Below are 24,067 nucleotides of genomic sequence, written 5' to 3' on the forward strand. Positions count from 1 at the left end.
ATTCAGGTTTTAGTTGGGGGTTATAATTGCTCTTGGATTGGGTGCCATGTTCCATGTCCACCTGCTTTGTAGACACCAAGAGCAGAGCGTGGGTGGAGTGTATTCCTGAGGGATTGCCAGGGCATGATGAGGGATACAGTGAGGTGGTGTGTGTTGTACTGACTTTCCTACTCTGACCTTTGACTCTCCAAACTTGAACTTCAGACTTTTGCCCCCAACTGCATCCCCCGGACTGAGGATGGTGGGTGATGTCATGGCACAGTCCCTCCTTTTGAACCGAGGAGATTGAGGATATTTTAGTTGTTACTTTCCAAAACAGGTTCTAAAATCCCAGGTTTCAGCAAACTTGGCATCCATTAAAATCCCAAATTGCAGGTGAGCCTGAGGTTGAGTGTTTTGGTGAAGTGCAGAGCCCAGACTGGCTCCCTCTTGTGTCACTTTGTCGTCATCTGAACCTGAGAGGAGCTTGCACTTCATCAGACTCACAGAAATTCTCAGCCAAATTGGAAAAAAAACTGCTCATGTACAAGGAGCCATGAAATTTAATCTCTGCTTTATGGCAGAAAACAGAGCTGAGCTGCTGCTCCTCTCCCTGGTGCTAACGAGCACTGGAGGGAGCAGGGACCTGGCTGGTGGCACTTTTCATTATGGTAATAATAATGCTTGGGGAGAATTTTAGCTCTGCATTACAGGAAATAATGGGTTGTAATTAGGATGTTGACACTTCAGAGGAGAATTCAGGTCCAACAGGGATTTCTCTTTCCACTCGCTTAAAAACCCAGACAATAATAAAGCTTTTGGTGATCTGTGTCTTGTCTGAGGGAGTAATTAAATTCTTCATCATAAACTCCAGTGCTGGTCACGTGAAAAACTGTCACAAAGGTGTTTTCCTTGGGATTTTATATCAGAGGAATACTGGAGTTGGCTTCTGAGGAGAAACAGGTTAGAGGCAGGATCTTGAGGTGGGTTTTTGTTTGTTTGTTTGGGGGTTTTGTCTTTTGGGATCGGTGACTTCACCAAGAAGTTGTGCTGTTTGAGGAACGATCGATGTGTATGTGCAGGGGTTAGACTGAGTTACGTACAGAGCAACAGTTTAAAGTGTGTTTTTACAGGGTCTGGCTTCTGAACAAACAGTATGAGAATTCAAGTCCCTTTTCCTCATCTCCCTCTCAGATTCCTAACCCAGTGTGAGCTGGTTTAATCCCCACTGATTTTGTGTTCCTGAGTTTTCATTGTGGTCTTTGCCCGTGTAGGGCCCTGGGTGGTGCCAGGCCAAGGAACAGCCTCTCTGGGCCTCTCCAGGAAAAACTCCAGTGCTAATTTCCTTTCTGATGTGTGCTTGGGACCTGTCCTTTACCCAGTCATGTGCTTTGCTGGTTTGATGTTAGTCTGGTTTCACTATTAAAACTGCACGTGTGAAACAAGGCCAGATGACTGGCAGAAGACTCTGTATCAACCACAGCGCTCCTCTCACTCTGAATTTTCGTACAAATGAGTTTATTTTGCCAAACAGTGTTCTTTACACTAAATTCTCGTGTCCTGCCAGCATTATTTCATTGTCTCAGGTGTGTGCAGCACTTTGGTCAGTGTTTAGCTGAACAGCTGCTTGAATTTCACAGGGATGTGGTGTTGGATGAGCTGGGCATCACCCTGAATCTCTCAAACTGATGGAAAATTCACCTTGGTGAGGGTGTGAATGTTTATTATCCAGCTTCCCTGAGGCCTTGCTTTGTTGCTGATGGGTCACAGAGGTGAATGTGTCAAATGACACAACAATATGGAGAAATTCTGTTTGTAATTGGGATTACAGGGAGTTTTTTAATGCTGCTTTCCTCCAGCTTGGTGTTTTCTCACAGTTCTGAGCCAGTTTGGGGCCCAGCTCAGTAAATATGAGTCTGTTTGCAGCTTGAGCTGGATAAGATCCAGCTTTTCCTTTTTTCCTTCTTCCCCTCAGCCCTCACCTTCCCCTTCTGCCAACCCAGTCCTCCTTCCCCTCAGCCCTTGGATGTCAGTGAGGCTTGGCTTGGACCCTGCATGGAAACATCTGTGACTGCAGAACCCCCAAGCAGCACATGTTGGGGGGATTTTCAGTGAATTTTCATTCTGAACGGGAGGATTTTACCAAAAACTGGTCTAAGGCATCATTAACACACTTTTCACGCTCTGAGAATGTGAAGCACTTTTATAGGCTGCCTCATAAATACATAGACATATATAGATCTCCTGAATTATTTATGTCTAAGTGTGCATGTGTAAATGGGATAAAGCTAAATCCTTGCAAAGAATCAATTTGCCTTTAACCTGAGAAAAAGTTGTTTGAGTGGCCAAGACACTGCAAGAGTCCTCTCCATGTTCTGGGGGTTGTTGCAGGCGACAGCCACTCCTGGGAGTGTTCCTTCCCTTGGAATGTTCCTCCTGCCCACGTTTCCCAACCAAACCCTGTGCTCTCCCCCAGCACCTGGCGGCGGTGGAGGAGAGGAAGATCAAGTCCCTGGTGGCCCTTCTGGTGGAAACCCAGATGAAGAAGCTGGAGATAAAGCTGCGCCACTTTGAGGAGCTGGAGACCATCATGGACCGGGAGAAAGAGGCAGTAAGTGGGATTTGGGATTAACCCCCCCCTGCAGAGATCCGTGTGTGCCAGCAGCTGGGAACCTGGGGATCCCAGCTGTGCCTCACCCTCGGGTGTCTCTCCTTCAGGTAGAATCCACAGTTGCCTCCCACAGTGGCTTTTGAGCCCTGTCCTCCTTTCTCCAGCGCTTTCTCTTCGCCATAAGCACCGCTGGTGGTGTCCTGGACGTGCTCCCCAATCCCTGCTGCAGGCAGGGATGTGGAGTGAGCCTTTGTGGCCTTTGCACGTGGGTTGTATCCAACATCAGAGCGGCTTTTCCCTGCAGAGAGTGAAATGGGTGGAAACTTCCCTTTCCCGAGGGAAGGGAACAGCTCTGCCTTTCCTGCCAGGCCCACCCAGCCTTGGCTCCAACGGTGAAGTTCAGGGTTTTTGGGGACATTCTCAGCAGCCCTTGGGAGAGCCCTGGAAGTGGGATGTGGAGGGGGAAGGAGATGTGTTCAGGAGTAACATCTGCAGTTTGTGATGATGATGATGGATTTGGCTGAGCTGGGAGGGCAACAGCAGCTCCAGGAGAAAGGGAAGGAAACACCAAGGTCAGGACATGGAAGAGGTGCTGTCTGGGCTGTCAGTGCCCAGATTACTCACCAGTTAAGAGGGTTTGTGTCAGATACAGAGCAAGAGGCTTTCAGGGAAGTGATTCCTCTTCAGCTACTTAACAGATGACTCAAAACATCATTTTTATCAGAGTGATCAGTTTTAATCCATTTTTTGGGTTGTGCAGTTGCCTCGTTCTTGTCAGAAGCCAATTACTATAGGTGGGTTGAAAATGTTGATTCATAATTCCAAGAATTTCCACACTTCCTCTTCTGTGTGAATTTAATGGAATTTACACCTCGTTTGGCGTTGTTGGAATCACAGACTATCTCAGGTGGGAGTCCAGCTCCTCACCTCCTGAAACTAAACCATGTGGACCCAGGGCATCACCCAGACACTGCCTGAATTCTGCCAGGACCACATCCCTGGGTCCCAAGCACCCTCTCCATGGAGAACCTCTTCCCAGTGCCCAATCCAGAGCTCCCTGATCGGCTTTGACAAACGGTGCTCTCCTCTTGGAGCAGAATGTCAGCAGGAATTTCTGGATTGCTCCACGTCCTCCCCCGTTTCTGTCTGTGTTTGCCTCTGATTGGCAGCTCAGGAAATGGACCCAACTCTTTTGGAAAGGTTCCCTGCAGATTTCTTTCTTTGGGGGATATATTCCATTAGTGGCAGGGTGTGTTTTTCTCCATTCTGAGGCATATGACATTTTCCTTTTTAGAAATGTGCATACAGATTTTCCCCTTGGCTTCCTGGTGGTTACAGTCGGTCTTTTCACCTGTCATTGTGGATATTTAGGGGAATAATTAAAGCAAAAAACCCTCTTTAGTGCCACTGCACACTGTGAATGTGTCGTTACTGCTGCCCTGGCTTTTCCTACAGGGAAGGTGCAGGGACTGTTGAGTGTTGACAGGAATCAGTGCTGCTCTGGAGGGTGTTAAATTTAAGGCAAAACACATTTATTCAGTATTTAACTCAGTAATGTCAGTGCTGCCAGCTCTGGCTGTGTGAAACCAGGGCCTGATAGGGGAGCTTTGCTGACCCAGAATTTCTAATGGCACGTGAGAGCTTTGCTGGGTCTGCTCAGGGAGGAATCCCAGAATCATTTAGGGTGGAAAAGCCCTCCCAGCTCATGGATCCCCCTGTGCCCGATGCCCACCCTGTCCCCAGCCCAGAGCACTGAGTGCCTGGGACACCTCCAGGGCTGGGCACTCCAAACCTCCCTGGGCAGCCCCTGCCAAGGCCTCACCACCCTTTCCAGGGAGAAATTCCTCCTGTTGCACACTGGAAGATTGTCAAGTGTAATATTCATAAATACCTACCTAAAAATTTGGCTGATTTCCTGAATGGGATTGTGTGAGGAGATTCTATTCCCTCCTCCCCAGAGGCTCCAGAGGAGACCACAGAAACGATTTGGGGTCTGGAGCATCTCTCTGATGAGCAGAGACTGCGGGAGCTGGGCCTGGTTAGTCTGGAGGAGAGAAGGTGAGAGGGGGTCCATCAATCCACACAAATACCCCCAAGGGGGGTCTGGATGGTCCCACACTCTCCTCAGGGCTGCCCAGTGACAGGACATGAGCAATGGCCACAAACTGAACCACAGCAAGTTCCACCTCAGCCTGAGCAAGAACTTCTCTCCAGGAGGGTGGCAGAGCCTGGGACAGTTGCCCAGGGAGGGTGAGGAGTCTCCTCTCTGGAGACATCCCAACCCCACCTGGACACGTCCCTGTGCCACCTGCTCAGGTCACCCTGCCTCGGCAGGGGTTGGGCTGGGTGATCTCCAGAGGTCCCTCCCAGGCCCAGCCATTCCACGATTCTGTGCAGGTGACACACACTGGTCTTTGTTAGGGTGCCCAGCGTCACCCCTCCCTCATTCCTGCTGCAGGAATGGCTGAGCTGGCAGAGATGGAGAGCAAATGCAAATTATTGATGGAATTTCCCCTGGAAAACCTGTTCCTGCCAGTTGTTATAGTGCCTCCCTGGGGGCACAACTGTGGGCTGTGCCCATAAAGCTGTGTCTGAGGTAGTGACAGAACCTGGTACAGAACCAGGTATTAAAACTCAACTCAGTTTAAAGCCCAGTTTGTGTTTATGTGCCTTGTTTTCCTCTCTCCCTCTGTTTTTCCTCATCCTTGGTGTAGGGTCTGTGTAGAAAGGAAGTTTTTCCTGGTTTTCTTTACTACAAGGTGAATTTTCAGGCACTGGGTGCTGTTTGGGGATCCTTGTAAAGGCTGTAGCAGGATAGGGTTCCTCAAAGAGAGCAAAGCAGGGATTCAGAAAGGTATGAAAGGAATAAAAAACTCCTGCCTGAGCCTTTGTTTGGGGTCATTTGCAGTAATTCCTCTGGGAGCTGCTGGACACCCCTGGAATGTTTCCCCACATGCCCCATTGCTCCGGTGGGGTGGTTTTATGGAGTTCTTCCCCAGCAGCTCTGGCAGTGGCCAGGAGAAAGGAGGCAGGGCAGAGGAGAAAGGAGGCAGGGCAGCGTGACTAATGCCATTGTGGGCCTGCAGCAGCCCCCACCAGGCCATGTTTTATTCATGAGGCTCGGCCCATCTGGGGCCGCTCAATGCGGGCTCTGTGGCTGCTGCTTCCCTTCCCAGCCCTGCCTTGGCAGCAGCCAGGCCGAGCACAAAGTGCTGGGGGAGCCTGGGATTCTTGGAGAACTTGTGCTAGGTGGGAGTCTCCTTGGCAACCTGCTTTCCAGCTGGATTGTGGATGTACCTTCAAACGCTCGTGGAATATCTGTACGCGAGTCACGCGGATCCGCGGGGCCGATTCCGAAGGGGACCGATGCAGGAATCTGCTCATAGTCCTTAAAGCAGTCCCATGGCACACACTGCCAGAGCCAGGACACTGAGCCATCACACAAATATCCAAGAGTAAGAAGTATTTTCTGTGGCTTTTCTGTATTTTCATGGAATCCCACACCGGTTTGGGGTGGGAGGATCTTCGGGCTCATCCAGTTCCACCCCCTGGGCAGGGACACCTCCCACCAGAGCAGGTTGCTCAGGGCTTGCTTACTCTCTATGGCTTCATAATTAATCAGAGTAGCCTATTTTATGTTAATTGGCCTAAATGACATGAGTTTTTTTATGTAATGCTCTTATTGATGCAAATCACTGTTGTTCAGCTGTCACAATGTCCACTTCCTACACTTAAAGGTGTGGAGGGGGATCCTGCCTGGAGTCACTGAGCTCCTGCTGTTGCACACACGTTCTGCTTTGGTCTCACCCAGAAAATCTCTTGAATTTCCTGTTCTCCCTCATTCCAACATGCAGAAGATTGAGAGAGCCCCCCCAGTTTCTCCCAGAGCTGTGTTAAGGCTGAATTCTCTGTGGTGCTCACTGAGGAAAGAGTTGTGTTGCAGTTACAGTTATAATAACCGGGAGATTTTAGAACAAAACAAGGTGAGTTCATCTGTTCCAGCTGGAAGATGGTCTGGAGCCTTCCCCAGAACCAGCTGCAAATATCAGTAGGAGTGCCCCTGGTTCTGATTTTGATTTTGATGGGGGTTGGAACGAGATGAGCTCCGAGGTCCCTTCCAACCCAAGGCATTCTGTGGTTTGCACAAAGACGTTGGAATGTCCATTCTCACCCCCCCTTTGCCCTGTTCTTGGTGCAGCTGGAGCAGCAGAGGCAGCAGCTGCTGACGGAGCGGCAGAACTTCCACATGGAGCAGCTCAAGTACGCGGAGCTGAGGGCTCGGCAGCAGATGGAGCAGCAGCACAGCCAGAACCCCCAGCAGCCCCACCAGCACCCCAGTGGGCCTGGCATGAACCCCCTGGGGGCCCCGGCACACCCGGGGCTGCTGCCCCACCAGCAGCCCCCGCCGTACCCCATGATGCACCACCAGATGCCACCTCCGCACCCGCCCCAGCCAGGTAAGAGCTGCAGGGAGGGGATTCCTTGGGTTAATCACTGTTTGGGAGCTGAGCCCAGAGGGAGAGGAGCTGCCAGGTGTGACGGGTGGTCTGTGTTGCTGGGTGTCAAACACAAACAGTTTGCTGGAAAGGTGAGCTGGGCTTGTTCTCACCTTCGTTTTGGAGCTTCTGCCCCCAGTCCAGAGGTGTGGGTGGAGTTTGGGGAGGAGGTTTCTTATGGATGGGTGTGAACCCCCAAAGCAGGGAAGGAGAGAGCCCCAGGCTGTCCCCAGCAGTGCCCACTGACAGGGTGAGGGGCGATGGACACGGACTAAAACATGGGAAATTCCATCTGGCCGCAGGAAAACACTTTGTTTCCCTGTGAGGGTCATCAGCCCTGGAGCAGATCGTCCAGCAGGGCTGGAAGTCCCAGTGCCTGGACACAGTCAAGCTCTAAAGTAAAGTGAAAAAATAGAGCAGCCCCTAAATATCACTTCAGACTATTTTAGGTTGTTTGTATTTCCTTAGACTTGTTTTATACTTGGTGATCTGAGCAGAGATGCCCCTTCAGAAACAATCATTCTTCAAATGCTCCTTCAAAACCAATCACTCCTCAAATTTTCCAGTTCATGGCACACCAAGCCATGGAAAAAAATCAAGGGCAAGGACTGTAACAAGAAGCAGAGGCAGGAAGCTCCTTGAGGAACTTCCTTTGCAGGACACCTGACTGGGACAGGTTCCTGTGTTCTCCTTGAATGTGTTTGGTGCCAGCTGGGAGTCACAGGGCTATCTTTGTCAAGGGTCATCTGCAAGCCTCTGATCCAGCCTCCTGCCTAGAGCAGGACCAGTTGGATCCTGTGGCAAGGGACTTGTCCTCATGAGGGTTGGGTGTCTCCAGAGGTGGAGATACTCCTAATTCCAGAAGGTGGAGAGGTCAGGTGTGATGCTGTTGAAATGGTAGTTTAAAATCAGCTAACACTGTCTGGCATGTGGGGAGCTGGCTGTGTGAGTGGAGCACAGCCAAGGGGAAGAGCTGTTGTCAGTCTGCCTGACCAAACACTCCTCTAGAGCCAGACCTGAGTGGTTATTAGCCAGAAGTCTTGGGGAAGAATTTGCATAGGCTGCTGCTATTCCTTCTTTTAGGAGGAATTTCTCCCTGGAAAGGGTGGTCAGGCACTGGCAGGGGCTGCCCAGGGAGGTTTGGAGTCCCCATCCATGGAGGTGTCCCAGGCAGGCCTGGATGTGGCACTCAGTGCTCTGGGCTGGGGACAAGGTGGGGATGGGGCACAGGGGGGATCCATGGGCTGGGAGGGCTTTCCCAACCTCAGGGATCCTCTGAAAAGTTTGGGGTATCATAATCAAAAGAGGACATGGCAACAGGAAGCTACAGGAAGCTTTTTCCTCTTGGGAAAAGCCCTGTGTGAAGGGTTTGGATTGGTTTGGTTTGGTTTGGTTTGGAAAGAGCAGAAGGGCTCAGGAAAACAGTGGGATGTGCAGGTGACCGGGAAAATGGGGGGCACCTGATCCAGCTGGATCTCCACAACAGTACAACTGGATTCACTCAGCAGATGCTGTGATGTTGATGGAGCTAATTGGGATGGTGAGAGTTGTCTTGTGATGGAAATGCTCCAGTTCACTCTGTTTTTAAGGGTTGGTGAGTTCCTGACTTTGTTGTGGACAAAAAGTGCTGAGACTGCTTGGAGCTGGTTTAGTTATTGCTGAAGTTGAACTGGGATGTGCTGGAATATGGTCTGGTTTAGATTACACACCTCTGTGTGTCTGCTGTGGGGCGTGGTGACAACCCAGGGCTGTTCACGTGGCAGTGGAGGGAAGAAATAACCTGTGGAATGGAAAAAGGGGAAATTGAGAACATTGGAATGGTGACCTGTCATGGACAGCTCTCACTGACACGCTGCTGCTGAGCCTGGAGGTGGAACGGGATGAAATGCATTGTTGTATCCACTGGGGGACCAATAAAACTGTTTCTAGTACATTCCCATCCCTGGCTCACATCACACCTTATTATTGCAGCCCCATCCAGGCTCTGCCTCCCCAGGGCTCCCTCTGCAGCGTGTCAGGGAGGGGAGGTCTGTGTTAATTAGTCAGTGCCTCTCTGTTTCACATTTGATTAAAGCTGGTCGATAGATTGACTTTTCCACCGGCACCTCCCCTGATCGAGGGCAGCGAAGTGATGGATGAGGCTCAGCACTCCTGGCTCCCACCACACTGAAGCCTCTGGTGCTGTCTCATCCCAGACACCTCCAGGGGTAGGATTGTCCCCTCCACCTGGCCAGGCAGTTCTTTGGTTTGATGCTTCTGTGAAGGGAAGAATTTGAGACCCTTTCAGAGTTTGAAGCAAACCCCTCTGTGTCTCCAACCACATCCCAGGTGATCTTGTCTAGAGAATAAAATAGTCCTGTTTCCTTGAGTTCTTCAGTGGAAGTTTGTTGGGAATGCTTGGGAAGTCCACAGGTGCCAAAGCTCTTTGGCTGCACAGTGGAGTTGGGATAACTTGAGGGCAGTGAGGGAAAATGGCAAAGGTCACCATTTCCTCAGGTTCAGCACTTAAACCCTGAGCCAGTCCTGGGAGTGTGAGTTGTACCGTGGGGATCCTGCACATCCCACAGATCCTGACTCACAGGGACCTGCTTGGCCGGGTCAAGATGCCCAGAGTTCGACTTTCCTTGAGAAAAGTCTCAAGCTGTGCCAGGGGAGGCTCAGGTTGGACATCAGCAGGAATTTCTCCCTGGAAAGGGTGGTCAGGCCTTGGCAGGGGCTGCCCAGGGAGGTTTGGAGTGCCCAGCCCTGGAGGTGTCCCAGGCAGGCCTGGCTGTGGCACTCAGTGCTCTGGGCTGGGGACAAGGTGGGCACAGGGGGATCCATGGGCTGGGAGGGTTTTTCCAGCCTCAGTGATCCTGGGATTCTGTGACCTCTTCATCTTCACAGGGCAAATCTCTCTGGAAATATTTGTTCCATGGAGGCATCTCCACGAAATCTCACTGACACACTGCCAGTCTCAGCAGCAGCACTTCACGTGCTCCCCCCATTATATACACTCAAACATAATCCTTTATCCCATCGTGTTGGTCGTGTTGAATTTGTGGGAAATACCACAGAACTACTCCTGTGTTCTGCACAGTTTCCCTCCTCTGACATTTTTAGGGCAGTTGTGGTGTTGTGGTGTGTTTGTTGTACTTTTAAGTCTTGGAGCATTAACAGTCCAGTATTCTCCTGACAGACCTGTACATACATAGATCAGTAGCAATTTTTGCTGCTCAGTTGCTAATTTGGGATCCTTTGTAACAAACTGGGGAACTTCACCTTGTTGACCCCACACCTGTGAGTTCCCTCACTGTGGGTCTGCCCGTGAGGCTCCTGCAGCCTTGGTGGAGATGCCAAAACGTGGAGGGTGTGGGGAGATCACAGAGTCCCAGAATTGTTGGGGTTGGGACTTTAAAGCCCATCCAGTGCCACCCCTGCCATGGGCAGGGACACCTTCCCCTATCCCAGGGTGCTCCAAACCCCGTCCAGCCTGGCCTGGGACACCTCCAGGGGTGGGGCAGCCACAGCTGCTCTGGGCAAAATCCATTCCAGGCCTCCCTACTCTCTCAGGGAGGAATTCCTTGGTCTGCAGCTTCCCAGTGCTTTTGGAAGAAGCAGCAGCAGTGTCTTTCCCCAGGGCCTCACCTTCTCCCCAGTCACAGCCTGCTCTCCGAGGTGGCCAATTCAGAGACCTCAGGCCTGAATCCCTCAGTGTTGTTCCTTGTTCAGGGATAAAGCTGTGACTGGAGACGTGGATGAGCTGCTTTCCTTTGGTCTGTCCAGCAGCTCTGGGGGAACTGCCTTGCTCAGAAATCCCCAGCACCTGAGCGGTGACTGAGGAGCACCGTGGGCAGCCTGCCAAGCTCAGCCCGGGGGAGGCTGGGCTGGAAATACCTGCAGTTTCCTGCTCAGCTGCCTGGTTTCACTCCAGACTTTACCGTGGTCCTCACTGATGTTTTCAAACAGGTTTCTGACCTTAATAAGCGACGGGAAGTGTGGCTGTTGGTGCAGCAGACCGTGAACAAAGCGCCACGTCCGATGTCTTTAGAGTGATTGACGAGAGCTGAGGAGATGGTGGGAAACAGGGTGAGGAGAGGATCTGAAATGGCATTTCGAGATGGGAGAGGGAGAGGAACCCCTGCTCACAGCTTCTCTGTGTGCAGAGCTCGCAGGCTGGAGAGGTGCAGGAGCAGTGGGGTGGAAGGAGATCCAAGTTATCCATGCGGTGAATGGGATTGCAGCTGATCCACAGCACTGTGACCTGTGTGTGGCTGTGGGTTTGGAGGTGTGAGGGTGGCTGATGACACACAAACGTTGGCACCACGTTGGCTTCTCCTGGTTTTGCTGTGTGAAAACCTGCTGGGGCAAGAGGGGCAGGAGTAGGCTGGATCCGGCATTTTGGGCTGGAATGGTAAATAAAAATAGCACATATTTTATGTGTTACCATATTTACAGACTAAAATAGTGAACAAATGAGCGGGGGCAGTGGTTGCACTGAGGTTGTGGGTGATGCTGGAGCGACTCGAGTCAGTCACCATCTCCCCATCCGTGAGCTCCTCTGGGGGCTTGAGCTGCTCCCGGCTCCTCCCAGGGGTTTGACTGGAGATCCGGGAATATGTGAGGGTGGAACACCCCCAGCAGCTTCCCCACGGGTGTCTGCACACCCCCAGCAGCTTCCCCACGGTGTCTGCGTCCTACGTGCGTGCCAGGAGGCAGGGAATGGTGAGGCTGGGAATGGTGAGGCTGAACACGCAGGGCAGGGCTGGGAGTGCAGCACCAGGGAAGGACAAACTCCGCTCTCTGCCCGAGCCCCTGCTCTGAACCAGTCCCTGGGCTTCATTAGCCACACTCCTTGCCCGGGGAGGGGGGAGCGAGGGAGGGATGGATTCCCTCTGGAATGTCCCTGCCCACGGCAGGAGGGGCAGCAGGATGAGCTTTAAGGTCCCTCCTCCCCAGCCGGTCTGGGATTCCGTGATTCCGGTCTGGGATTCCGTGATTCCCGGCTCCCGTGAGCCGCGTTCCTGGCGGGAAGGAGCACGCTCTGCATGGAGCCAGCAGGCATTCCCTGGAGCTGCTGTCTGCTCCTTCCCCAGGGCTGGGAAGCAGCTCTCTGAGCCAGGCACGTCCTCTCGGAGCAGCTCCTTACCCTCCCAAACCCTGCCCCGCTCCTGTGTGCCCGCAGCCTGGAGGGAAGGGGCAGCAGGGAGAGGTGAGCAGGAGGGTTTGGAGCAGCTCCAAGCCCTGTGCATCGCTGCTCCAGCGAAACAACCCCTAGAGCTGTTTATCACTCCAGTGCCCCTCGAGGAGCTGATTTAATAGAGGGAGAGGCTCTTTGATAGAGATAAATACCTTGGAGAGCCTTTAAAAGTGGTTCCTCATCCGTTTCCCTGGAATGTGGAGCTGCAGTTTGGTAGCAGTGGAATCCTTTGGAGCGATAGGAACCTCCCCAGTCTCTTAACGTGGAAAGGGTTTTTTTTAGTCTCTTAAATCTCGTTTTGTTGAACCTTTTGGCTTTATCTCTTCCTGTGGCTGCTGTTCTAGGAGCTCTCCCCCCGTATGTAGGTCACACTTCCACGTTTTCTGCTTGAGCCACTGTCTTGGAGCAGTTTTTCTGTAAAATAAGAAAAAAAAAATGTCTGTAGAAACAGGACTTTGGTTTTGCTGTGGTGGTGGCAGGAATTCCCCATGTTTAATCCCAGTTTAGTTGGGTATTGCTTGGTTACTCTCAGCTTGAATATTTAGGAGTTCTGGGGTGGGATAGGATTGTTCCTCTGCAAGTTCCCTGAGCTAATCTTAGGATAAAATTGTTGCATCTTGTGTCAAAAGGCAAAAAATGGGCACCAAACCCTGGACTCACACACAGAGGAGCTTCTCAGCTCATGGAGTCTCCAGCAAACCAGCAGCACAGCTTAGGTGTAAATCTTCAGGGGTTTAGAGGGGAAAAAGCTCGACAGACTCCTTGGGCCAGGTAGGAGGAGCTGCCCAGTGAGCATCATTGGGAGGTTTGGAGTCGTAGAGTCCCAGAAGGGTTTGGGTGGGAAGGGACTTCAAGGACCATCCAGTCCCACCCCCTGCCGTGGGCAGGGACACCTTCCACTATCCCAGGGTGCTCCAAGTCCCATCCAACCTGGCCTTGGACACTTCCAGGGATCCAGGGGCAGCCAAGCCAATACTTGGGCACAGAGCTGTTGTTCCAAAGCTGAGCCTAAGAAAGAGCTGGCAGTGTTTGTGCTGAGGTGTTGACTCGATCCCAGATCCAGAGCTCCCACTTCCTTGGCTTTAACCCTGTGGCTCTGATGTCTTTTTTGTGCTGGAGGTCCTATCACCATGTTTCTTTCCCCCCTGCCTGGGTTGGGGTGGAAGGAGCTGTTCAATCCATGTCTTGTCACCGCTTTCCAACTAAAATACTGTCCCTGCATGGGAGTGTGTAAAAGGAAATGGGATTGCATTATGCAAAATCATCTCTCAAATGAGGTTTTAGGGCACCACTCCCAATTGTTGGAGGTGTCCAAGGCCGGGTGATTCCAGCAGTTCCTTGTGCAGCTGGAATGGAAAGGTCTTCCATGGAGCTGATTTGGGAGCAGGAGTGTTGGAATCTTCCCTCACAGCAAAACAGGGGGATAATGGCAGAAATTCCATGCAGCCCAGTTTTTGACTGCATAATTTCAGTTCTCCCATTGAATCAGTCCGTGAGGCTTCGTGGCTGCTCCATCCACCAGGTGCTCCTGCTTTGGTGCCTGGCTATCCTGGCCCTTTGTTTCCCTTTGTTTGGACTCCAGCAGGTGCCTTTGGTGGGGGGTCACTGCCCACTCTTTGACTGTGTCACTCCCCCTTGTGCCAGTGTTCCCAAGAGGTGCCCTGTGGCTCTTCCTGAGGGGAGTGCATGTCCTTTGGGGACAAAGAGGCATTTCCTGGGTGTTTGGAGGGGCTCCGCTCTGCTTTTCCCTCCCCACCATCTCACCGTGGTGTCTCTCACTCCCCTGCCAGGTCAGATGCCAGGGCCAGGGTCGATGCTGCCCGGGCAGCCCCTGCCAGGCCGGATGATGCCCAGTGTGTCAGCCAACATCCACCCAGCCGGAGCGGCCCCCCCGCCCGGAATGGCGCCCATGGCCGGGAACCTCCTGGGACCGCGGGTGCCTCTGGCAGCTCCCAACGGCATGTGTAAGTACAGAACACCCTGGGGAGGCTCCTGCTGGGGCTCCTCTGTCTCTGGAAAAGTGCTTTTGGTGGAAACCCCTCCATTTCCTGTGGGAACAGCAGGGTCTGTGCACGCTGCCAGCCCTGACGGGTACCAGGCATGTGCTTGAAGCTTTAAGTGCTGCTCTCCCCTCTGGGCATCCAAACACGCTGCATTGTCCTTTATTTTATTTATAACATCCTTTCTTTTATTTATAATGATACTGAGGCTCAGTAGTGATGATCAAAAACCTCTCCTGGCTCAGTGGAGAGTCAGGAATTCACCATAAATCCTCAAATATCAAAGGTATCAGAATAGAAACCAGTTCAGTAATTCCTTACTGAAAACCTGGCACCCTGAAATGGGAACAGGGAAGTCCTGATTAGGAGGAGGCAGAAGATAAACCATGTAAGGAACATTCCCGGTGTAAAACCTACACCTCCAAAAATGAAGTTGATTTATGGCAGCCAAAAAAGCAGCTGAGTCAGGAGCCCCAGTGTGGGTGTTGCTTGAGTGAGTGTGAGAATGTGGCCAAAGCCAGAAGGCAAAAGACGAGCTGGCACAGGGAGGAATTACTGAGGAATTCTCAGTCAGGGATCCCTCAATAAATTGGCCATTATTAATTCCCCCCTGGGCTCAGCTGCTGCTCTGCTTCAGCCCAGGAATCTGCACCCCAGAAACACTCAGTGTGACTGTCCCCAGAGGAGCAGGAACTGGGATCACTCATAGTGCCTCTCCCAAAAAATCACTGGGGAAAGCCCATCTGGTTTTGGCTTCAGCTGCAGGAGCTGCAGGAGCTGTGAGTCACTGGTGTTCACCAGCCCTGGTGGGAAATACTCCAGCTGATGCTATTTTTGCTCTAATTCTTCTCCTCCTCCAGCTTTACTTCGTTTTCCTTCCTTTTTCCTGAGCCTCTACCACTGGGAATATCTCATGTCAGGTTATATTCCTGTTTGCTCTCTTCCCTTATCTTAATTTCTCCTTTTTTTCTCCCCTACTAAACAAGTCAGTCATGTTCCATTAGTGTCTCCTCTCTGGGCACAAAGCTGCCCTTTCCTGTCCCTGCTTTCTTCACTCCTCTTGCTGCATCCCTGAATTCCTCTGCTTTTTAACCTACATCCACCCTTCAGAGGGGAGAGCAGGCTCTGTTTATGTAGAATCTGCTGTTCCATCCCTTTGGAGCAGAAAAGGGCTGCAGTTCGGGCCCGAGGGCAGAGCTGGGAGGGCAGAGATGCCAATTCCAGCCCTGGAAGTTGCTTGGCCTGAACTTTGCCAGCTGCTGAGCTGCATCCCTGGCATCTTGTCAGTGAAAACAGGGGGATTTTTTGCTCTTTCGTGGGTCCCACGTGGTGGAAGAGCACCTTGAAGGGCAGTGGAGCCGCAGGTGCCGCTGCCGGGCGGGAGTCGCGCTGGGGGCGTTCCTGGCCCGGAATTCCGGTGGGACACAGCCGTGCCTGGGGCACGGAGGCCCCTGGGCGTGGCTGTGGGGTCCCTGCTCCCCGGGCAGCCCCTGCTGATGGCGTGTCCTGTGTTCTGTTGCAGATCCCCCCCCGGCGCAGCCCCCGCCGCCCGCCGAGGGAGTGACCCCCCCTCCGGCCGGAGCCCCCCCGGCCTCGGCCGCTCCCTAAGCAGCCAAGGAAGAGGGAAGGAGCTTCCACAGCAACACAGTGGTGACCAAAAAGGAATTCCTCAGCTCCCTTCTGTCCCTGGGAGGGTTTCACCTCCTCTCCCAGCCGCGTGGGTGTGATTTACACACGCACTTACACGGCGTCCTTCCCCCTCCCCACCTCTTGGAACCCGGCAGGGCTCGGCATTCCCTCGGGAAAGCTGGAGATGGGGGGTGCCAGGAGTGCCTCCATGTTGCTGGTGGGAAGTCCTTTCCCCTTTGGCCTGCTTGCCTTGCAGAGCTCCACGCTGGTTTCCTTCCTCTTGGTGCTTTGAGCTTTGGCTTCTCCCGGGAAGGGTGAAATAATCCAGGTTTTAGGGTGGGGGCAGGAGCTGAGCTTTAGGATGTGGCACGAGCCCACTCTGGGGTGATTTAGGGTTTTGGGGTCTCTGGGCAGAGCAAAGCACCGAGCTGAGATGCCAAACCAGTGCTTGGAGCAGAGCAGGAAAGCCAGGGCACGGAGGGCAGGAATGGCAGCCCTGTTCCCTCGGGATATTTGGTCCTCACGGCCGGGGCTGCCCCGCTAACTTATTACAGGAAATATTGATCCATGTGAATGAAGCCAGGAGCGAATCAATTGGAATAAAACCACTCGATGGTAGGAGTTTTCTTGCTCCAGTTTTTACCTTTCCTTTGCCTTTGGAGGTGGTAGTTGGACCTTCCCTCTGAGTAGTTCGGTGCCGTAGCCAACTGAGGAATAAACCCCCATTTTTAGTCCCTCTTTTTGGAGCATATACTTTGTACTTTTTAAAATGAAGAAAACAGGAAAAAAAGAAAAAAAAAAAAGATAAAGTAGGTAGCGAAGAAGTGCTAGAATTTGGGATTGGGTTGGGATGGCTGGGATGGGAATGCCAGAACTACCTCCTGCGGACAGCCGGGGCAGGCAGCGGAGCGCGCTGGGGACACCTGGGGTCACCTCCCCCGGGGCTGAGGGCTGGGGAGGGAACAGCCTCACCAGGCGGATCTGGGAGCGCTCGGTGAGACCTCCGGGCTGCCAAAACTTGGGAGAAAAACCCTGCAAAAAATCCTTCTCTGCCCGTGGCTCGGGTTCTCCGCCCTCATCCTGCCCGGGAGGGTTTGGGGTTCCCTGCCGAGGGTCTGGGGCTGTTCCTGGATTGGAAGGGTGGCTTTGGCCCTGTGAGGGGGTGTGAGGATGGGCTGGAGAGAGGCTCCCAAGAATTCTGGTGCCTCCAGAGCCATTGGACAAGAAAGGATTGGCCGGGTCCTCCCGCACGGACTCCGCGGTGCCTCGCAGGAGCGGGGCCTGCCCCCCCATTCCAGGGCTTCCTCCCCCTCCAGGGTCTTTGGGTGAGCATGGGATTTCTGGGGCAGCCCTTTAGTCCAGTTTAGAGTAACCTCAGGTTGTTTTTAGCGTGATCAATGCCAGGGATCCAGGGGGAGACTATTTTTTACTGTCCTAGTGCTGATCCTGCCGAGGACCTGGATCCTGGACACTGTTTTGTTTCTGTATAAATAATCCTTGTGCCGACTTTTTCACCTGAGCTCTGTGTAGGGCCTGTTTGATTCCTGCAGCAGCCACCCAATTTTGTGAAATAAAAGCAAAAAAAAGCGGTTTTTGTACAAAGCTTGTGGAGTTTGTGGAGTCTCCTTTGCCTTTGTGTGTGGGATGAGCTGGGAATTGGTGTGATCTGGGGCTGCTTTGGGGCTGAATCCCAACTGCAGTGGAACAACCACAACGCCTGAGCTTGGAGGAGACACCGAAGCCACTCAGGGAAAGGAAGGCTCTTCACACAGTGGGAGTTGCTGCTTTGGAAAGGCTGTTCCAGGTTTTCAGAGCCTGCTGAATGCAGATGAGGTGCAGCAGCAGCCCAGGCTGTTTGATTCCTGCTTTCCCGCTGGCTCCGGCTCCTGCTCCCGGTTGGATCACACTGGAAAGGAGAGCTCTGAAGTGGCAGGTTGGAATGGGAGAGGGTTGGGCTCACTGACCTGGAGGGGTCCCACTGCTCCTCCACCCTCTCCTCTAATGGGGTCGTTCTGATCTCTTCCCTCCTCCTGCCGGACTCTGGAGCTGCCAAGAGGGTTTTCCTTTTTGATTGAACTGGATTGAACAGGATCCAGGCTGGATTATATTCCAGCCGCTCCTGCTGCTTCACCCAGGGAGAGCCTTTCCCTTGGAAGAAGCAGCACCACTTCCCAGGATCCCATAATACCCACAGTCCCCAGTTCCCTGAGAAGGAAAACCCCTGGGTCCAGGACACTCATTTCCAACTGGGAATTCCTCCTTGGATGGCCTGGGGTGTCCCCAGGGCGGGGTCTCCTGCTGAACATCCCCTCAGTGATGGGGGAGGGAGGAGGGGGAAGGAGTTCTTGGACCTTTGTGCTTGGGATCACCCCCTTCTCGCCCGTGACAGGGCCAGCAGGGGTTATTTTCCCTCCTCATCCTAAGACCTTTTTCCCGAGGGATGCACGGAATGTGGGAAATCACAATGACAATTTTTGAACAGTTTTTTTCTATTTTCAGCCTCCAAAGCTTCATGGTCGCAGCAGCTGCTGAGGCTGAACTGAGGGCTGGGCAGTCCTGGGAGTGAGGAGGCAGAGGAGGAGGTTTGGGAAACCAGTTTCAGGAATGCTGGGGGGGAGAGGCTGGAGATGCCCCAGCCCAGAAACCCCCTGTGCCCTGGGCTGATCCCACAGCAAGGATGGGGGGATCCAGCCCCTGTCCCCCCCCAGGTGAGACCCCCCTACAGAGCTGCCCCAGCCCTGGGAACAGCAGCAGGAGGACGTGGAGCTGCTGCAGAGAGTTCAGAGGAGGCCCCGGAGCTGCTGCCAGGGCTGGAGCCCCTCTGCTCTGGAGCCAGGCTGGGACAGCTGGGGGGGTTCCCCTGGAGAAGAGAAGGACCCAGGGGGACCTGAGAGCCCCTTGCAGGGCCTAAAGGGAGCTCCAGGAGAGCTGGAGAGGGACTGGGGACAAGGCATGGAGGGACAGCACACAGGGAATGGCTTCCCACTGCCAGAGGGCAGGGAGAGATGGGATATTGGGAAGGGATTCCTGGCTGGGAGGGTGGGGAAGGACTGGAATGGATTTCCCAGAGAAGCTGTGGCTGCCCCTGGATCCCTGGAAGTGTCCCAGGCCAGGTTGGACGGGGCTTGGAGCAACCTGGGCTGGTGGAAGGTGTCCCTGCCCATGGATGGGGGTGGGACTGGGTGGGCTTTAAGGTGCCTTCCCACTCAAACCATTCTGGGATTCTGACCCTGCTGGGGGTGTTCAGATCCCCACAGCTGGGCTGGGAATGGCATGAGGGCTGGGGTCGCTGCTGGAGCTTGGAGTGGGTTGGGGAGTGAATTCCTTCCTGTTCACAGCTTTTGGGCTTGGATACATCAATTTGAAGGTGGGTTTAGGACAGGGCTCCAGACTGGCTCAGTGTCTGCTCCAGAACTGCAGTGGGGTCATTGGAATCCAAGGTGTCATCAGGACAAAGGAATTACCTGTCTGGGATGAGCCCTTCTGCCTGCTCCAGAAAATTCCCTGTCCCTCCCACTAACACCCGTGGCTGGGAAGGGTCTGCACCTTCATCCCAGTGATGGGATACTGCTGGACAGGGAGATGCGCTCCAGGTGGGTTTCTTCCCTCAGCTCAGCAGGGGTGAAGCAGCAGGGCAGGAACAGGAACCAGCGCTGGCACCTCCACTTTCCACATCCCGGTAACTCACCAAACCAACCTCCTGCTGTCCGGGGGGCCCCAAAAGCTGGGGGTTTGTGCTTTTCTGGCTGATTTAAAGCCACAAATGCCCCCTGGGTCACACCGAGGGGGTGGGGTGTCCCAGTGTGTGTGTTGTCCCCCAGCGCTGTCCTTTCATCCCTGTGCCTTTCTCACGAGAAACTTCCAAAGGATTTGCAAGGCTGGAAGCTCCTTTTCTCCCTTGGAGGTTTTATGGGACCGAGTACAAGGCTGACCCCTGCCCATCCCCTGGATAATCCCCCCAGATCCTGCAGGAAGAGACGTGCCCCAGACGAGCCAGGGCGGCTCTGGGTGACCTGCCAAGGGCTGGGCCGTGCCGGGGCCGTCCCTTCCCATCCCTCCCAGACCCTTCCCAGCTCTCTCCAGGAACAGTCGCTCTTTGTCTGGTCCTGCTCCTGCCCGGCCGCGTGTGCTGCCCGTCTGGGAATTTCCCCTTTCACTGGCACCCCGGGACACTGCCAGGGTCAGGGCACAGGGACCCCTTCCAGCAGCCCTGGGAGCCCTCGGGATGTCTCCTGGAGGCTGCAACGGGAAACCAACGGGTGATTGTTGGAAAGTTTTTCCCTCAAATCCCTCACTTTCTGTTGCAGTGGGATAAAACAACCTGGTGTCCATCAGAGCCAGCAGCCTTCCAGGATTCCAGCACTGGGATGTGGCTGGTGGTGCCCCGTGGCAGGGCTGGCATTGCCCATCCTGCTCCCTGTGGCTGATCCGGCTGACAAAGACCCGGAGCGGCCCCTTCCCTGGGGCAGGGTCAGCTCCTGGCTGAGCACTCCGTGTGCTGCTGGGAGAGCCACCAGACCCCTGCAGGACCCGTTCCACAGATCCCTCCCAGCACTGGGGACCAGGACAGTGTGGTCCCACTGTGGTCCCCCCGATCCGGATCCTCGGAGGATGCTTGGAGTGGATTTGGGTGACCCCCAGGTCTGGTTCTCTCCACTGCTCCGGTTTTGGGTTCCCTCCCCCAGATATCCCGGAGCTGGAGCCTTGGAGCGGATTGACCCCCCCTGGCCTGTGGGGGGGGGATGAGGGGTGTGTTCCCTGCTCCAGGCACGCTGGGGCTCAGCTCCTCCGCCCTTCCCGAGCCTTTTTCCTTCCTTTCAGTGGGATGCCATGTTGTCTTCACTCCTTGTCCTACCAGTGAAACAGCTGCTTTGATTCACCCGGATTTCCAGCAGTAATGAGAACAAAACCCCGAAGATAAAAAGCTTTTCTGAAGGGCCTTTAGTGCCCTCTTGGCAAAATCACAAGCACTAAACCGGATTCTCCGGCAGGGAAGGAGGAAGGTAAGGGAATGGTGCTGGTGCTCAGGGTGACTTATCCTGGTCCGTGACAGTTTTATTTGTCACCCCTGTGCAGACTGGGCACGTTCACAGGCACGAAAGGTGTTGGATGCAGCTGGCAGGTGCTGTGGTGTGTCCTTGGATGCAGCGCTCCGTCCTTGGGTTGCAGCTGTCGGTCCTGAGGACACAGTGCCCCACCCTTGGGATGCAGCTCCCCCCCATCTCTCCTCCCAGAAGCCTCTCGGTCCCATTTTTCTCGCTCTTTGCAGCTCAGAGCTGGGACAGGTGATTATTAAACCTCTCCCCACTTTTCCCTCTGCAGCCAGAGGGCTCCGGGGCTCGGGAATGGCCCCGGGCAGGTCCAGCACAGCCGGGGACCCCTCGGACACCGGGACTCTGCCCCCTGCCCAGCTCAGCCCCTGCAGAGCCAAAGGCACCACTCCCTGTGCGGGTCAGGAGGGTTTTTTGGGAGGATCCAGCAGCACAGGGCACACCGGGCCTGTGGATCCGGCTCTTTGTGCCTCCAGCGTCCTCCCCGAGCTGCTCGTGCCATCCCAAACGCGGCTCCTGTCAGGAGGACTGGGAATTCCGGCAGTTTTGGGCCCAGCTGGGTGTCGGGAGCGGTTTGGAGTGTGGCTGATCCGGGGGGGGTTGCTCCCTGCAGGAAGGGCTGGGATGTCGGGCTGAGGGGGGGAGGCCGAAGGTCGATGCCGAACCTCGCGGCGGCTCCTCCAGCGTTCGGTGTCACATCGGGGCTCGTCCCCTCAGAGCCAGCCCGGGCGGTGCCAGCCCTGACCGAGGGCAAAGCCAGCCCTAAAGCCCCGCCTGGCTGAGCTGGGCTCGGCCCTGGGCTCAGGCTCAACACCGAGGGGGCTGGGAGAGAGGGAAGAGCTTTGAGGGGAGCGGTGTCCGAGCCGGGGCAGGAAACACCGACCTCGGTCCTGGCTCTTTGATTCAATTTTCCATTTTCTTTGCACTTTTCCAATGGTTGTTTATTTTTTAAAAATAGGAATAGGTGGTTTGAGCATCTCCAGTACCTGCATGAGGAGGGAGGCAAAGGCAGCCCCGGGAGAGGTGATGGGAGGAACAGGAGCTGGTGGGGAAGCGCTGGCCTGGCTCATCCTGCCCCTGCCATCGCCTCCCCGCATTATCCTGGGTCTGGATGCCGGTGGGGTCATCACTGGGTGTGGGATGAGGTGACTCCCAGAGCTCAGGTGATGGCAAGGAGCTGGGAAGGTGGGAATCAGAGCCCACCTGTGCCTCCCCTCAGCCTCTGTCTGTCTGTCCATCCATCCCCGTGGGGTCCCTGGCCACAGCCCAGCCTGGCACCTGCTCCTGGTGGTGCCCTGTGGGTGCAGGACGGGAGGAGGGAGGTGCTGGTGTGGGGATTTTCTGTGGCCTCCGGGAGGCTCCAGGACCTGCCAGCTGGATGAGCTGGATGTGGGACTGAGCTGAGGGCTCCCCACAGCATGGGCAGCCAAAGTGGTGCTGGCAAGAGCATGAGGCAGCAATGGGGGAGCAAAGCCCCTCCTGTGGGTTTTTGGGGACCCCACGGCTGGGGAGGATCCATGAGCAAGCCCCGCTCCCATCACTGAATAGGGCAGGGAAGGGATTGGGGATGAGATCCCTCCCCAGCCCACAGGATGGACAGACAGAGCTCACACTGATCTGCTCTGGAAATGCCCCAAATTGTGGCTGCAATTCCAGGTCTTTTCATTCACCTTTAATATTTTGAGTAACTCTCCCAGGAAAACATGGACTGGGCAGCAGCCGCCGGTTCTTCCCGAGTAGAGAGAGTTGGTGCCGGATTCTCCTTTGAGACCAAAGAGCCATCCCTGTCCGTCTGTCTGCCTGCCTGTCTGTCAGTCCCTGCTGCTCCTCATCCAACCCTCGGCTGCTGCTGAGGCCAAATCCAGGGCAGGTTTGTGGGAATGTTGTGGGATGTGGCTCAGCCCCGTGCTGGGCTCAGCTGCTCCTGGATTTGGGCAGTGACGGAGCCAGCACACGGATGGGGAGTCTCCGGAATCACTCCCTGCCTGGGTGTCCCTGCAGCACCCCTACCCTCCCTGGGATCTCTCCACCCCCACACCGAGGGGGGACAGACCCCCGGTCCCCCCTTGCCACCTGGTCCCTGCCAGCCCCCCCAGCTTCCCACCCCCAGGAGTTACTGCAGGTGCTGGAAGTTTCCATGGGCTGCTGCCCTGTCCGGGCTCCATCCCAGTGCCATCCCCATCCCAGATCCCACCCACCTCCATCCCATCCCAATCCCATCCCCATCCCAGCTTCCACCCATCTCCATCCCATCCCCATCCCAGATCCCATCAGCCTCCATCCCATCCCAGATTCATCAGCCTCCATCCCATCCCCATCCCAGCTCCCACCCACCTCCATCCCATCCCAGCTTCCACCTGCCTCCATCCCATCCCCATCCCAGATCCCACCCACCTCCATCCCATCCCAGCAGTCCCACCTGCCTCCCATCCCATCCCATCCCCACCCTCCCTCCCTCAGGCTCTTGCTGCCATGCTGGGGACCCTGCCCAGGGACTGCCCAGCCTGTGGGACCCCGGTGCCTCTGCCCGAGCCTTTCCCGCTGTCACAGCCGTGTCCCCCCTCCATCCTGGCGGCCCCTCGGCCGGTCCCCTTGGAAACGCTTCCAGGGGCGGAAGCCTGGGGAATACTAAGCAGGTGCAGCCCCTTCAATCCCCCTTTGAGAGGGACAGAACGGGACTTGTTCCCAGCTCGAGGAGCCCGGCCAGGAACTGGGGGGGGGGGAGAGGGGACCCCCATCCATTGCAACCCCCCCAGCCCAGCCCCAAACCCTGCACACACACACAGGGGCCCCTCGGAGCAGGAGGGGGGCGAGGGAGGGACGAGGGGGGGGAACAGCTGAGCTGATGTGGGACCCACCCGGGGGGGGCACCAAAATGGGATCCCCGGGGAGCACCTGCTGCTCCCCAGGGCCCCCAGCCCCACCCCGAGCATCCCTCGCTGCGGTGGGACTTGGGATGTGGGCGTGGGATGGCTGGTGCTGGATGCAGGATTTGGGATGTGGGCGTGGGATGGCTGGTGCTGGATGCAGGATTAGGGATGTGGGTATGGGATGGCTGGTGCTGGATGCAGGATTTGGGATGTGGAATGCCTGATGTGGAACATGGGATGTGAGATACTTGA

The 24,067-nt window shown here is 54.9% G+C and overlaps 1 protein-coding gene across 1 annotated transcript in view; it reads left to right on the top strand.

Annotated features, from left to right (window-relative positions):
- The window catches only part of SMARCC1 (SWI/SNF related, matrix associated, actin dependent regulator of chromatin subfamily c member 1), a 59,105-nt gene extending 41,622 nt beyond the window's left edge, over positions 1–17,483 (top strand). Inside the window, exons 25-28 of the mRNA XM_050308012.1 lie at positions 2,456–2,590; positions 6,789–7,047; positions 14,056–14,229; positions 15,788–17,483. Of these exons, the coding sequence (XP_050163969.1) occupies positions 2,456–2,590; positions 6,789–7,047; positions 14,056–14,229; positions 15,788–15,873 (654 nt within the window). The 3' untranslated portion in view covers positions 15,874–17,483. The remainder of the gene's footprint in view (positions 1–2,455; positions 2,591–6,788; positions 7,048–14,055; positions 14,230–15,787) is intronic.
- The last annotated feature ends 6,584 nt before the right edge of the window (positions 17,484–24,067 follow it).

The sequence above is a fragment of the Myiozetetes cayanensis genome, unplaced genomic scaffold, assembly GCF_022539395.1.
Source record: "Myiozetetes cayanensis isolate MyiCay16 unplaced genomic scaffold, myiCay2020 scf1, whole genome shotgun sequence".
In the NCBI taxonomy this organism is placed as follows: domain Eukaryota; kingdom Metazoa; phylum Chordata; class Aves; order Passeriformes; family Tyrannidae; genus Myiozetetes; species Myiozetetes cayanensis.